Source organism: Tasmannia lanceolata, unplaced genomic scaffold (assembly GCF_043159265.1).
Source record: "Tasmannia lanceolata isolate RefF3 unplaced genomic scaffold, GAP_Taslan_0.1 ptg000020l, whole genome shotgun sequence".
NCBI classification, from domain to species: Eukaryota; Viridiplantae; Streptophyta; class Magnoliopsida; order Canellales; family Winteraceae; genus Tasmannia; species Tasmannia lanceolata.
Window position 1 is genome coordinate 16,505,820 of NW_027518697.1, and position 14,621 is coordinate 16,520,440.

Here is a 14,621-nt window from a genome sequence, read left to right on the forward strand (position 1 = left end):
AAAAAAAATATACCTTTATTTTTTAGAGGAATGCTAGCATCAAGCGGCTAATTGAATGTACTCTGGATCTGATTGGTTACAAAATTGCCAAGTTAGCATTTTCCTTGCAATAAAATCCGTCTCTTTAACTAGAGTTAAAGAAAAATCCCTAATTTGTTGCTTTCCCTCTTTTATCAATTATCTATATGCTATATTTTCGTTCCAATAAAAAATCCCTAATTAGACGGTTTTCCTTTTTAATAAGTTAGCTTTAACCCCGTTAAGACAATTTTTCAGTTGTAATGCAGTGAGAGATTGATTGGGATAAGCTTTAACTACATCTTCGCCTGTGAGAGAAGATTGGGATTATCTTTACGGGACCCACTAACATCCAAACTAACATATAGCTTCTAGCCCCTCACCATGTGTTGTATGGGATTGGATCCATTGATCTGACTGGCTAACGAGTATGGCCCATTCCCGTTGCACCCACATTGATTGTATGATCCTAGCCCCTAGATCCATTAATCGTCAATTATCTTTAATCCAAGAAAAGTTAAACCACTGAATTTTGGTAAGCCATGTCTTACGGATGAGATATCCTTTTGACATAGGACCAAGACATCTAAGAAAGTTCAAGGGAACGACACCATGGAAGTAGTTGAAATGAGTTTATTGTAGATGATTGCATAGGCTTAATTTTGCGTGTGGTCCCATGGATTCCCTTCCGGTACCCTCGACCACCCGTTGTGCAAAATTTATGGCATCACCCCTGGTCACCATACCCAGCATTTTGACCAATGGGGTGCAAGTAATGGTGACAAAGGGCCTATGAAAAGAAGGATTTGCTAGGGTCCATCGCTAAAGGCATTTCGCAGATGGGTTGTTGCATGTGAGCACAGCCACACAGGCTCACTTTTCAGCAGATTTTATCTTCATTCATGAGGTGGCTGCTCTAACATAAAACAGCCCATCCGCAAAATGCCTTCTGAGATGGACACACATCCAAGATTATCAACAATGATCCCATTTTAAGACTAAAGGGCCGTTTGGATACGAGGATTTTAGAATCTAGGATTGCCTCAAAATTGTAGATGGGAGACGAGAGAAGAGACCAACCGTCGTTTTATGATTTCTCGCCCTTCTTTACGACAACAAGAGAACAGGACATCGTCCCATGTTTCCAGGTTTTAGAAATCTCACGATGAGGGAGAGATTTCTAAAACCTGAATTTCTTACTTAAAATCCAAGAAACGCTGTCAGGGCAGCATACAACAGCTTGTGTTATTCTAAACATTAACTTAATGATCCCTTTGGATCTTGGGCAATGAAAATCAAAGAAAAACTTGAATTTAACGAGATGGGTTTGATGTACCTTTCACCATGACCGCCACTTTGAAGCTTGGAATCCAACGCGTTTTCGGTCTTTTCAATGAAGGCCTAAAAACGCCCTTTGTTCTTCTCTTACCTTGCACACCAATAGGTCTATGGGAAACCTCTCAAAAGTGAATTCTCTCTTTCAATGAGTTCTAGTATTGTGGTGTGTGGCAAGAGGGACCAAGGGTCTCTTATATAGGCAAAAGCACCCATAGAGCTTTCCTAAAGTGGCCAATTCGGTTGGCTTTTTCCCATGAATATAGAAATTGTATTTTGAGTTACTTTCCTTTCCAAACATTGCTAAATATCAAGGATTGCCAAAACATAAAGAAAGGTTGCTTAAATGCAAAGCCACAAACTAATTTTAGCAACTATAGAATGTTAGCAACCATGGAACGTTCCACAATTCGTTTCCTAAAGAAACTTCACATTTTTGGAAACCTACTATTTTATGGAAAACGTCCAACAGCTTGATCATGCAAACACTTATACACTATTTTCAAACTAAAACCTCGATTCTAAAATCCGCTTATTCAAACTTAGACTCGAACGAGAACCCAGCCAAGGTAAAATTGATGCTTGTGAATCAAAGGAGCTTTTTTTATTCACAATGCAGTGGAAAACATACTCGAACAAGAACTCAGCCAAAGTAAAACTGAGTCGGTGATTGACTCGGGGTGTTTTATTGGCACCAACAACTCAATACAAGAGAAGCTAATTCCTTTTCAGTTCAAGAGTTGCATAACAAATATCAATATATTCACAACGATAATGCAATTCCGTAGGGATAAGACTTACTCAATCAGCACTAACTCAGAATAAGAGAAGGTCAAACAACCCGAAAGCTTTCGCTTATTATCTACGCACACTTTGTAAATGGACGATATTTGTACATAATCACGCAATTAAAGCAATTCAATCGTTTTACCTTTTGTTTCACGGGGATCTTGAGTTCCTCTTGTCATCATGGCCACGAACTCATCATAATTAATCCTCCCATCCTACATAGAATCGGGATAAGCAAAGTTTAGACAACGGCACATCAAAGGAGCAAATTATTCTTTTTACCAACATATGCGGATCAAATCACGATCTTATATCCCTTTCTCGTTCAATCCATTTGCCCCTCATTCTTTGAGAATCAGAAAAATCCTTTTCGAGAGTGAATTTTTCATTTGGAATCTAGGTTCTTAGACGCAAATATCTCTGGTATTTTTTAAAATATGGTGATATTTTGCAATTTTTTGATGATACGACAAAATTCCAAGATTATGAAAAATCAATGAGATATCTTCATATTTTACTTTTTATCACGAAAATATCCCGATAAATTCCCATCATTATTTGTTGTCCTAATTTGTTCTTACATTTTGTATTTTTTATATATATTTTAAATATTTATTTTTCCATTTTTTTCGATTAAAACACAAAAATAACAAATTTTTTTAAAATATTCTGAGATACATCCTTTCGAGTAATTCTTAGACAAATATTTGTGACTATGGATAACAGAAAGGTGAACTAGAACAGTTAGCGGCATCCAACATGCTTGCTGTGAGATAAAAAAAGAGAGAACGAAAATGATAATCTTCAAGAAATGATAAACTCACATTATCCGTGTCAACATCATTGATGACTTCATTTATGGTGGCGTCGTCACCCATTCCGTATTCAGTCATAGCTTGTCTCAATTCATCCCTTGTGATAAACCTGGTTAAGAGCAACGAAATGAAATGCATAGACCAATTTCATTTCAGTTCATATTTAATCTATTAAGATTACAGAGTTACAAAGTTTTCAGTTCATATTTAATCTATTAAGATTACACACAGTTACAAAGTTTTCAGTTTATATTTAATCTATAAGATTACACACAGTTACAAAGTTAGGGTCCAAGAATAGTTCAGAAGGGCAAATGTTGGAAACTACGAGTAATACTGTAAGGTACCTAACAGTATGTACTGAAAGCTTTATAGGATTGTTTATCAATTAGCACTTTAACATGTTTTGGTTTATTCAACCCTTAATATAAATGTATAGCCTCTCGAGTTCAGGAACAAAATACTAACCCGCTGCCATCTTTATCAAAGAACTGAAACGCTTTGAACAAATTCTCTTCTTTCTCTAGTCTATGACGATGCATGGTTGCAGAGATGAATTCTATGTAATCAATACTGCCACTTTTGTCGACATCAGCCTGAAAAAATACGAAACTACACCTCACCAACCAAGGGAACTAAATAATCGCAATGATATATTTGTAGAAGAGATTTTACACGATGTGTTCGCGCGAAGTCCGGTATTTTTAAAATACTAACCCACTTCATAGGATGATCCACACTGTTCATTTGTCGGGCCATAATGTCGATAGGCTGTACCCCGTAAATTATCTCCATAGAATGATTGTAACCCTCCGATCTATAGAGGTTTCAATAACGTGCACTCCCTGTACAGATCGGAGTATAGGATCATCCTATGCAGATAATTTTCGGCGTAGCGCTCATATACGATGTGGCCCAACAAATGAAAGGTTTGGATCATGCTATGAAGTGGGCGCATGGTACTTTTTTTGAAAAATGCTGGACTTCACGCGCACACAACATATAAAATTCTCATATTTGTAGAATATCCTACCGCATCCATGAGCTGCTTGACTTCAGCTTCGGTAAGCTTTGATCCTAATCTAGACAACCCAGTCTTCAGCTCTTCATAGGTTATAGTACCACTCTTATCGGTGTCCATGTTGTTGAACATTTGTTTCAAGCCCTTGATTTCCTCCTCCGAAAGATTTTCTGCTATGACCTTCAGAAACCCAAAAGAGACTATAAGGAACTGAACAAGGTGACAAAGTTTTAAAACGTTTTGACGCACTGACCTTTAGAGCAAGTTTCTTTAACTTGTTCATTGCCCTGAATTGTCTCATCCTGATTAGAACCGCACTGTCGATTGGTTTATCAGATGCTATACCATCCTCTCTCATCCATAAATGCTCTGGTTCAAACATCAGAATAACAATCATATTGATGGTTCAATGAATCCTAAATCTTTTTACATAGCTAAAGAAGCTAAGTAGATAAGAAGATGCGGAGAGAACTAGCTAAAACTAGGAATGTGAAAAAGCACGGTTTTAAATTTGGCCGACACGCCGAAATTTCTGATGTCAGTCCGACCGACTCCGAAAGTACAAATTTCGGTGTTGGTCCAGATTTCGGCCAAATTTCCAAAATTTTGGCCAAAATATCGGAGTTTCGGCCGAAATATCTGCTAAATTCTAAATTTGATTTTAAAAAAAAATAAAAAAATCCATCCCTTTTCCGAAATTTCAGTAAAATTTTCTGAAAATTTCAAAATTTATTTATTTTTTACTTCATTCCGGCCAAAATTTCTGCCGGGTGTGGCCGAAACAGACATCTAAAACCTTGGAAAAAAGCACATGTGGATTTTGTTATGAGAAGTTAAAAGCATAAGAATGATGGTAACACTGCAACATAACTTTGGAGACTAAAAGAACTACACCCTTGACATTTAAAATATTGTTGAACTCACCAAGGACTTGGGCAGCAGTAATTCTTTTTTTAGGGTCCTGTGTTAACATCTTCTTGATGAGATCCTTCGCAGAATTGGATATAGAAGGCCATGGTGAACTTTTGAAGTCAATGGAACCTTCTAAGATAGCGTCAAAGATGCCTTTTTCTGTCTCTGAAGTTGAATAATTCATCCACACATAAGACCCGTTAATGGAAACGAACAAGTTCAAGTAGTGTTTTCTGTAATATTATGAATTTCTCAGAAATGATACAAACTGAAATGAAAAGAAATGATTTTCCGTACCCGCCCAGAATGGGGGAACACCGCTTAGGAGAATGTATAAGATGACTCCAGCACTCCAGACATCCATTTCCTTACCATAGTTTCGGCGCAGTACCTCTGGAGCGACATAGTAAGCACTGCCAACAATACTTTGGTACACTTTCCCTGGACAGTCAATTTGCATTTTCAGCAGATGAATACTGGGACACGAAAGTGTAGATTTAATACCAAATGCTATTTTTGTAGTCAATGTTTTATAACTACAAGAGACTAAAGGAGCAAGATGGATAATATGTGAAACTGGGAACAAAGCCAAAAAAACTAATCATTAATTTGAACTGAAGAGGCATATATTTTCAACTAAAAAATAAATAAATAAAGAGTAAAAATCCTTTTACAAACTTCTACCGCAAACACACACAATTATAAGATAGAAGCACAAAAGATCACAAGACCACATTGATGGATACCATGCCAAGTTTGCAAAGGAATAGCTAAAATTTGTATTACCAAACTATTCATGCATGAGATACCAATTTTGTATTAACTTTTTCTGTTTCTTGCTTAATCCTGCATACACTTTTCTCTGATGCAATGGCAACTCATTTCAATGTGCTTGGGTCTTTATTAAGATAATGGATTTGATGCTATCCAATTAGCAGTTCATTTTTTTTTGGGTAGGCAATTGGCAGTTCAATTTTTCACAGTAAGTACTGATAGTATCAAATTTAAGAACTATGTTTCACTAGTACTCAAGACCATTGCAAGGCATATTACAGTAAGCAATATATCTAAAATTGACTAAATCAAAGTTATCAAACTACAAGAATGACTCCACTAAATTTACATAGCATGTGGTGGACCTCCTATCACCTGGAGTAGTTGTCCAATTGGCATCGCTAAAACATGTCTTAATGCAAAAGAAGATAGTTAACATAAATAATAAATGTCTTCATAAATTTTGAAGTTCTCATGAGGAATTGATAAATTATTTGTTGATCATTCAAAAAAAAAAAGTTAACATAAATAACATATATATATTTTTGAAATGGAAATATATTGAAAGAATGGAACCGAGATGGTCCACAGAAATACAAAGAAAAGAAAAATTACATCAAGAAAAGACTTAAAATACATTTCACGGAGGGAGATGATCAAACCATTCCAAAGCCTCTTTATTGACACCCGATCTTGCAAGGGAATCAGCTTCACTATTGGCTAATCTTCTAACAAATTTAAACACTATGGATGAACTTGAAACAAGAGCAACGATTTCCTCAAAGAAGCTAAGAAATCGCCATGGTGGTGCAACCTTCCCAGATAGCCAACTGATTACGTTAGAAGAATCACCTTCCACAATCACCTTATCGAACATATCCCTACTCAGGCGTTTTATTCCTTGAAAAGTCGCTTTAACTTCCGCTTCAGATGAGTTGCTTCTACCAATTGGGCCAGCAAAGCCCAAGACACCACCCCTGCAGAATTCCTAGCAAGGACACCAATACCAGCCGGGCCCGGATTACCCAAACTAGACCCGTCAAAGTTTATTTTCAAATACCCTTCAGGAGGAGCCTCTCATCTAACTATCTTCTCTCTCCTCACCCCTTCCCAACACATAATTCTCCATCCTTCCCGCAGATAAAAAGTTGAAGCAAATTGAAACTGAAGAAGATTTTTTGCCCAAAAAATCACCAAAGCAATAATTTTCATAAATAACCAGTAAGATGACTTAACCACTCCATTGAAAACTCTCGAATTTCTTTCTTTCCAAATAACCCACCACAAAGCTATCAAACATAGCTTCCAAAGCAATTTCCCTTTCTTCTTCCAAGGCACAAAATCCCAACTCAATACAAGTTCTGGTATAGAGTTTGAGAAGATCCAACAGATACCAAACTTATCCAAAATGAGGCCCCAAATCTCCCTTGCAACCTTGCAATGAATAGACAGATGATCAATAGATTCACCATCTTCCATACAAAGCGAACAATAATCTACCAGCCACATTCCCCTTCTTCTAAGAAATTCAATGGTCTGAATCCTCCCACAGCAAACTGCCCAACCAAAAAAGGAAACTGATGGAGGCCCAAGAAATTTCCAAACGGCAGCTGCAAGAGGGGAGCCTGAAGCATGTACCAATCAAGAATAAAATGATTTCACAGAGAAGAAGCCGGATGGGTCCCAAATCCAAATTCTTTTATCCACCCCACTTCTTTTTATATAGCAATTCTCAATCAAAAGAAGTAACCAAGAAATGGAATTTAACTCCCTGTCAAAAAAATTCTTTCTGAAGCTAAGCTTCCAAACCACCTTGGAGTCCACCCTCTCAAAACAATCACACACCAACACATCTTTCTTCAAAGCCACCGAGAACAAATCAGGAAAAAGGGTCTTCAAGGGTTCATCAGAGCACCAAGCATCCACCCAAAATTTTATCCCCTTTGTAAACTTCAAACTGAATACCCTCCTCAAATCTTTGCTTGAACCTCAAAATGTTTCGCCAAACAGTCCCACCTTTCTTGCTATATGAATCATCCGAGCACCAATTCCCATTTAAAAAGCCATATTTGCTACCAATCACCTTTACCCACAAAGAAGATTGTTCCATACCAAAACGCCAAAGCCACTTTCCCAACAATGCACGATTGAACTCTCTCAACTTTCTTATCCCCAGACCACCATTCTTTATCGGAACACAAACGTTTTCTCACTTTACCAAGGGTATACCACCCTTACTATCGGCACCTCCCCAAAGAAATCTTCTTTGAATCTGTTCTATTCTCAACACTACACTAACCGGGCAATTGAACAAAGATAAATAATACATTGGTATATTAGCTAACACTGCCTTGACCAAGATGAGTCTCCCACCCTTAGAAACAAGATTTCTTTTCCAAGTTTCCAATCTTCTTTCTATCATTTCCACTATAGGAGTCCAGAGCTCTTTTCCAGGTTTTCCCACCCCCAATGGAAGCCCTAAATACAAGGAAGGCAGGGAGTCCAGCCTACACCCCATCACCTTAGCAAACTCATCAGCTTCTGAAGGGGGAAGATTAATAGCAAACAAGCTAGATTTCCTAAAATTTGATCTTTGACCAGTAACCAATTCATAGCATCTTAGAGTAGCCTTCAAGTTTAAAATCATATTCCTCTCAGGGGCACAGAAAAGAATGGTATCGTCAGCAAATTGTAGAAGAGAAACTTCCACTATCATATCCGATAACAAAACCCTCAAACAGACCCAAACAACAGTCTTTACTCATCAACCTACTAAGAGGAATAAATAACAAATATTCTTTAAAAAGGTTATGGTCAACCGCCAACCATAGATTAACAAGCCCATAGGGTAAACTTATGAGGCTTATTAATAAAGGGAAATGATATCAGCACACAACGTTTAGTTATGGGCGGGCTCTAGATTGTTTTTTTCTTTTTTTATTGGCTTGTAAGAGTTTTTTGGGAACCGGAATGACCTTTTTTTTTCTTTTTGTTGACATAGGGTGTCCCCACCCCAATAGGGAATGACCTTTTGACAGCTCTTTAAATACTAGAAGACAAGATAGGTGAGCGCATATATCAAAACATGGTTGTGTTGATACCAGTTCTCTTAATAAATTGGAAAAGTTACCATTTTTACAGCTAATTTTGTAACAAAAGGCTTTTGGTGAAGAACCATATTGGTTTCATGTATAGGTTAAGAATATATAAAGTTCATGGGGCATAAGAGCTCTTTTTATGGGCACATGGAGCCCCATAGAGTACAGTTTGCATTGCAATGGAATAATAAAGTCTCGTACTCGTCAAAATATCTTCCATAAAACTGAGCCTGAAACCACAAAGTGAAAATAAAATGTACGAGTCAAAATTTCATCATCCTTGTATGTGTCGATAGCATATGACTGAAAATTCTCTCATCATGAGAAAAAACTGCAAATATGATTCATGAGTAATAAAATCAACAATTTAGGGTTGTTCCATCCATAGTTTCAAAACTCCGCATCATTGTTGAATCTCCCGAGTCGACCCTTGGTGGAGATCTTCTTCGAGTCCGCATTTTGCCCCGCTTCAACTGAGTATCCGACCATGTCGTGCCAAGTTGACTAGGATTTGCTTTGGCTGCGTTTTGACCCGCATCCGCATTTTAAAACAGTGATTCCATTTTCTCACCATCCGTATATGTGTTGGTGGCATATAATTGAAAATTCTTGGCCACATGAGCGTAAAAGCCATGCACATCTTGTCAAAGCAGAAACTCCTCCCAAGCATCGAAGGTATGTTTCTAAGTACATGTAATTATTGTTTATATGGAAAACAACATGGGGTTACTTTCCTTAAAAATGCTACTAAGAAAGATAAACAAAAATTCTAGATTTTATCTATTCTGATGTTTGTGATATGGATGTGAAATCACTTGTTGGTGCTTCTTATTCTGTCACATATTATGAAATCCAAAAAACAAAACAATGCACAGAAGTAGAGATGTGGTTTTCTATGAAGACCACACCATTGAAGGATTCAAGAAAGATGAGAAACCGCAAGTTGATCGTGATGTGCCTGATCTTATTCCAGTTTCTCCTCCAGTGCTGCAAGTTGAAAATGAGGGAGAGAAGCAAGAAGACCAAGTTTAGGATATTACAGATGATACAATGATACATGATAACGTTGAGCAAGATGACCAGCCTCAAGAGCCTCAAGAACCAGGGAGAGAGAATCTCCAGGAAGATACCCTCCTGCGGAAAATGTAATGTTCATAGAAGAGGATGAACCTAAAAGTTTTCAAGAAGCCCAAGGTGACAAGCACAACTATGAGTGGAAGAAAGCTTTTTTTTTTTTGAATGGTAACGATAATATTATTGAAAAGAGGAGGATTAAGATGATCCAAGATGATCCCAGATAGTACATCAGAGAGGATACAATGGAGATAGAATAATCATAAGATTGAAAACACAACAAGAACTAGGGAGGAAGATAATCGAAAAACTCAATACTCTCCCTAGAGACACCATCTCTGGCCAATTTATCCGCCTCACATGATTAAACGAAATTGAAGCCATCCCAATTCTGTCTTAAATCTCATCAAACAGGGATGCGGAACGCCAAGGAACAATCCATCTTCATCCCTTAGTAGACTTCCCATGCCCGATGGACCCGGGTTCCCCAAACTAGAGCCGTCAAAATTCATTTTTCAAATTCCTTGTGTAGGCGGAGACCATCATTGAATTACTCTAGAATTATTACTAGAGCCTTTGCAAAACATATGAATTGGCAGAGTTGCCCAAGGATTTAAATTTCGACCGAAATCCAAAATCTCGGTCCAAAATTTCGGGTTTCGGGGGATATCGAAATCGGTAAAACCCGATATGGTAGTTTATTTTGGTCGAAATTTCATTTATCCCGAAATTTAAGGGATTTCACCCAAAAATCTCGATTTGTGATAATTATTTAATATTATCCTGAAATTTCGGCCGAAATTACCGAAATTGTCGAAATTTTGTAGTAGATAAAATAGCCGTTGTTTGATTTCGTTGGATTGTCTGAAATTTCGGCTGAAATTTTGGTTTCGGTGAGGACCGAAATGCATTCCGAATACTGAAATTTGAAACCTTGGAGTTGCCTAAGGGTAGGAAAGCACTAAAGAAAAAGTGGGCGTTCAAGTTGAAAACTAAAGCTGACAGGATCTGAGATACACGGCAAGGTTGGTGGTGAAAGATTTGGGGCAGAAAAGAGTATTGATTTTAATGAATCTTCTCTCGTGGTAAAAAAAGTCATCCATTGAGGTGATATTAGGTCTAACTGCAAGCCTAGACCTAGAAGTTGAGCAATTAGATGTCAAGACTACTTATCTTCATGATGATTTGAAGGAAGAAATTTATATGGAGCAACTAGAGGGATTTGAAGTTAAGCGTCAGAAACACATGAATTGCAAGTTAAAGAAGAGCATCTATGGGTTGAAACAGGCCGTGAGGAATACTCGTCCACAAGGATTTGAGGTTAGGCACTGTTTGGTTGCTTTCCCTTAATTTCTATATAATGTAGTTGCCGTAAGGCTATTCAGCAAGGAATAATCAAATTTAGTGCACTTGGCATATTGGAGGTCGAGTTTCCTCGAATTAACTCACTGGAGGCCTGAGTTACCTCGAATTAACTCATTCTATCCATTTTTTATATCATCTTCTTCCCTACTTTCTTTTATGATAGAACGGTGTTCTATCAAAGTTGGTATCAGAGCGGTTTACTCGTGGATGCCGTTAAAAGAACGAGATTAGTATCAAAGATTTGAAGGCGTATTCTATGGCTACAGGAAACAACAATGGTTTGTCCTTAGAAGAGTAAGCCTTGGAAGCGAAGTTGGCTGCGAAGTTCGATTCGAGATTCCAAGCTTTCGAAGAGAAAATAATAAAGATGTTTAGAGAATTTCTTTCTCAAAATCCCAGTCTTCCTCAGGTGATGGCACCAACACCTGGCATGAAGTTCGGAGAGCCTCTAAGTGAAGAGTTAAGGAAGAGCACTGTCGAGAAGGCTTACACAATAAAAGAGAAAAGACGAAATAGAAAGAAGAGAGAAAGAAATCAAATCGAAGAAAAAGCAAAAAAGCCACAAAAGAAAGGGGTTAATAATTATCAACGTTCTCGAGTCCAACAATGTCGACGCCGAAAAATTTGCCATGCCTCTCAACATTTCCAACGCCATAGGAAGGATCCTCACCTAAAACCCTCTGTAAATCAATGTAAAAAAATGCATCAAAGAAGCTTTGATGAACGACATCATGGGATCGATTTGCAATTGGAGTGGCCTCAACCCTTGATGATGGTGACTAATTACAAGACAAAGAAAAGGCAAGAAGGAGGGAGCAAGAAAAAAGAAAAGGAGAATAGAGAAGAAATTTGGAAAGTCTTGCACAAGGTCAATTTCCAGCCTTGGGGACAAGGTTGAGGAATAAGGGCAGGGGTATGTTAGAATCAATTTTCCTTTTTCCTATTCTACTAATTTAGATTGTTTTCTTTATTTAAGTTATTGCAATATTTAGGGTTTCCTTATTTTCCTTTTCATATTCTGTTGATTTATGTTTCCTTATTTTGCTTCCCTTAATTTCTATATAATGTAGATGCCGTAAGGCTATTCAGCAAGGAATAATCAAATTTAGTGCAATTTGCATATTGGAGGTCGAGTTTCCTCTAATTAACTCACTGGAGGCCTGAGTTTCCTCGAATTAACTCATTCCATCCATTTTTTCTATCATCTTCTTCCCTATTTTACTTTTATGATAGAACAGTGTTCTATCACCGTCAGGCAATAGCTCTCATACCATGATAAATTATAGAAATGTTACTAATCTTGATGCTATTACAAGAGAATCAATCATTGCTTATATATAGGGGTGTAAATGGATATTCGGAAATTCGATTACCGTCCACATCCGAATCCGTTTAAAGCGAATATTATCCGAATTTGTTTCAAGCGGATATTATCCGAATCCGTTTATGAGATATCCGGCTCTTAGCGGATGCGAATCTGGTAAATGGTATATCCGATCCGTTTAACATCCGAATCCGAGAAGTAAATCCTTTTTATTTATTATTAATAATATCATTAATATTTATTGTTAGTAATGACACACTATCTTTTGTTTCTATAAGAAAAGTGAATATTCTTTTTAGAAAAATAAAAATAAAAACAAAAATAGCCCAAACCCATTCCATCATATACAAAAAAAAAAAAAGGAAAAACCCAAAGACCACTACCAACACTATCATCCATCCCCATCCCCTCCCTCTCTCTCTCTCTCTGCCTTTGTTTTAAAAGGAAGAAGAGGATCTCATATATTTTAGGGTTTGAGAGTTAATTTTGTGAAGAGAATGTAGAGGTCTAGTTTTAGGGTTTGAAAAATTCATTCGAGTAAGTAGGAAAAAAAAGATAAAGTGCTGCAATAAAATGTTCGAATTTACCGAATAAACGGATACGGATAATATCCGAATTCGAACAATATCCGACGGATACGAATTCGGTACTAGATATTAAATATCCGTCGAATCCGAATTCGGATAGTGTATACTGTAATCGAATTCGGATATAGCCATATCCGCTCCGAATTCGATCCGTTTACACCCCTACTTATATAGAGCACTTAGATGATAAACATAGAGAGAGATAAGAATGGAATATTCTAATCTAACCTAATTACTAATTTAATCTTGCTGCCTAATCTAGCTAGGTCACCCCATTTAACCAATTTGCCTAATATACCACCAAGATGATCCAACGGCGAGATCTCATCAGATCTGTTCTACTCTTATCATAGTGATCGTCCATCGCATGAAATTAATACATTGGAAAACCAAATTAACTTATAATAGCAAACAATCAAGAAAAGTAGAACCACGAAGCAAATTATAGAAAACCCATCAAAATCTAACCTTCCTCAATGAAAACAGATAGCCCAAAATCCGTGGCCTTGAGCGGCGAATCCTCATCCTTACTCATCAACAAGAAATTCTCAGGCTTCAAATCCCTATGCATAACCCCCATAAAATGACAAACATGAACCACATTCACAATCTGCCTAAAGATCGTGGCCGCGGCCTTCTCTGAATAACTCCCCTTTGCAGTAATCCTATCGAAAAGCTCGCCGCCTGAGCAAAGTTCCATCACCAAATGCACATTTTTCCTATCCTCATAAGCCCCCTTAAATTCAACTATATTAGGCTGACCAGTCAAATGTTGCAAAATCATAATCTCCCTCTTTACATCCTCAATATCATTCTTATTGATAAGCTTCCTCTTTGATATCGATTTACACGCGTATTTTAGCCCTGTTGCCTTCTCAGTACAGAGATAGGTTATACCAAACTGCCCTCTTCCTAATTCTCTGTCTAGGTCATAAAATGAGGTTACATCAGATAAGGGTTTTTCTAGGATTGTTGTATACTGTGAGGAGGATGTGGGTTTTTGAGTTGGAGTTGGGAAAAAGACTGGTTTTTGTGTCGGTATTGAGTTCTGATGGGGTTTAGGGTTTTGGGGCTGTTGTTGTTGTTGAGGGTGGGTAGGAAGAGGTGGGGATTTTGATGAGGGAGAGTTGATTGGGATTTCATGTTTAGAACTAAAGCAATTTCCCATTTGGGAATTGGGTTTTGGTTCTCTCACACTATACTTAGATGGGTTTGATGGATTTTGTTCTCTCGTTCTCTTGTTCTCTTGTTCTCTCTCTAAATTTTCTTACTTATATTATCAGAGAGAGAGAGAGAGAGAGAGAGATGGGTTTGCTTGAAGAGCTTCCAAGAGGGTATAAAGGTTTAAAGAGAGAGATTCGAAGCGTGTCTTATTGGTTAGGTGGCGCACTTTGTGTAATACGTTTTGGTTAGATGAAATTACGCTTTTGGACAGTCATTTCCCGGCGAATTAACGCTGGAACAGAATTAAATGTAGGGGTAATATCGTCATTTGAAATGAAAGGGTAT

The 14,621-nt window shown here is 37.5% G+C and overlaps 1 protein-coding gene across 1 annotated transcript; it reads right to left on the reverse strand.

The window, feature by feature from the left end:
• Nucleotides 1-2,059: 2,059 nt before the first annotated feature.
• Nucleotides 2,060-14,425, reverse strand: CPK29 (calcium-dependent protein kinase 29). Its single transcript, XM_077363887.1, has 8 exons — nt 13,581-14,425; nt 5,188-5,331; nt 4,903-5,055; nt 4,232-4,347; nt 3,991-4,158; nt 3,426-3,553; nt 2,967-3,066; nt 2,060-2,357 (listed from the first exon to the last, which is right to left on the reverse strand). Exons 1-8 carry the CDS (start codon nt 14,278-14,280, stop codon nt 2,262-2,264), a joined length of 1,605 nt encoding a protein of 534 aa, XP_077220002.1. The 5' UTR covers nt 14,281-14,425; the 3' UTR covers nt 2,060-2,261.
• Between the last annotated feature and the right edge of the window lie 196 nt (nt 14,426-14,621).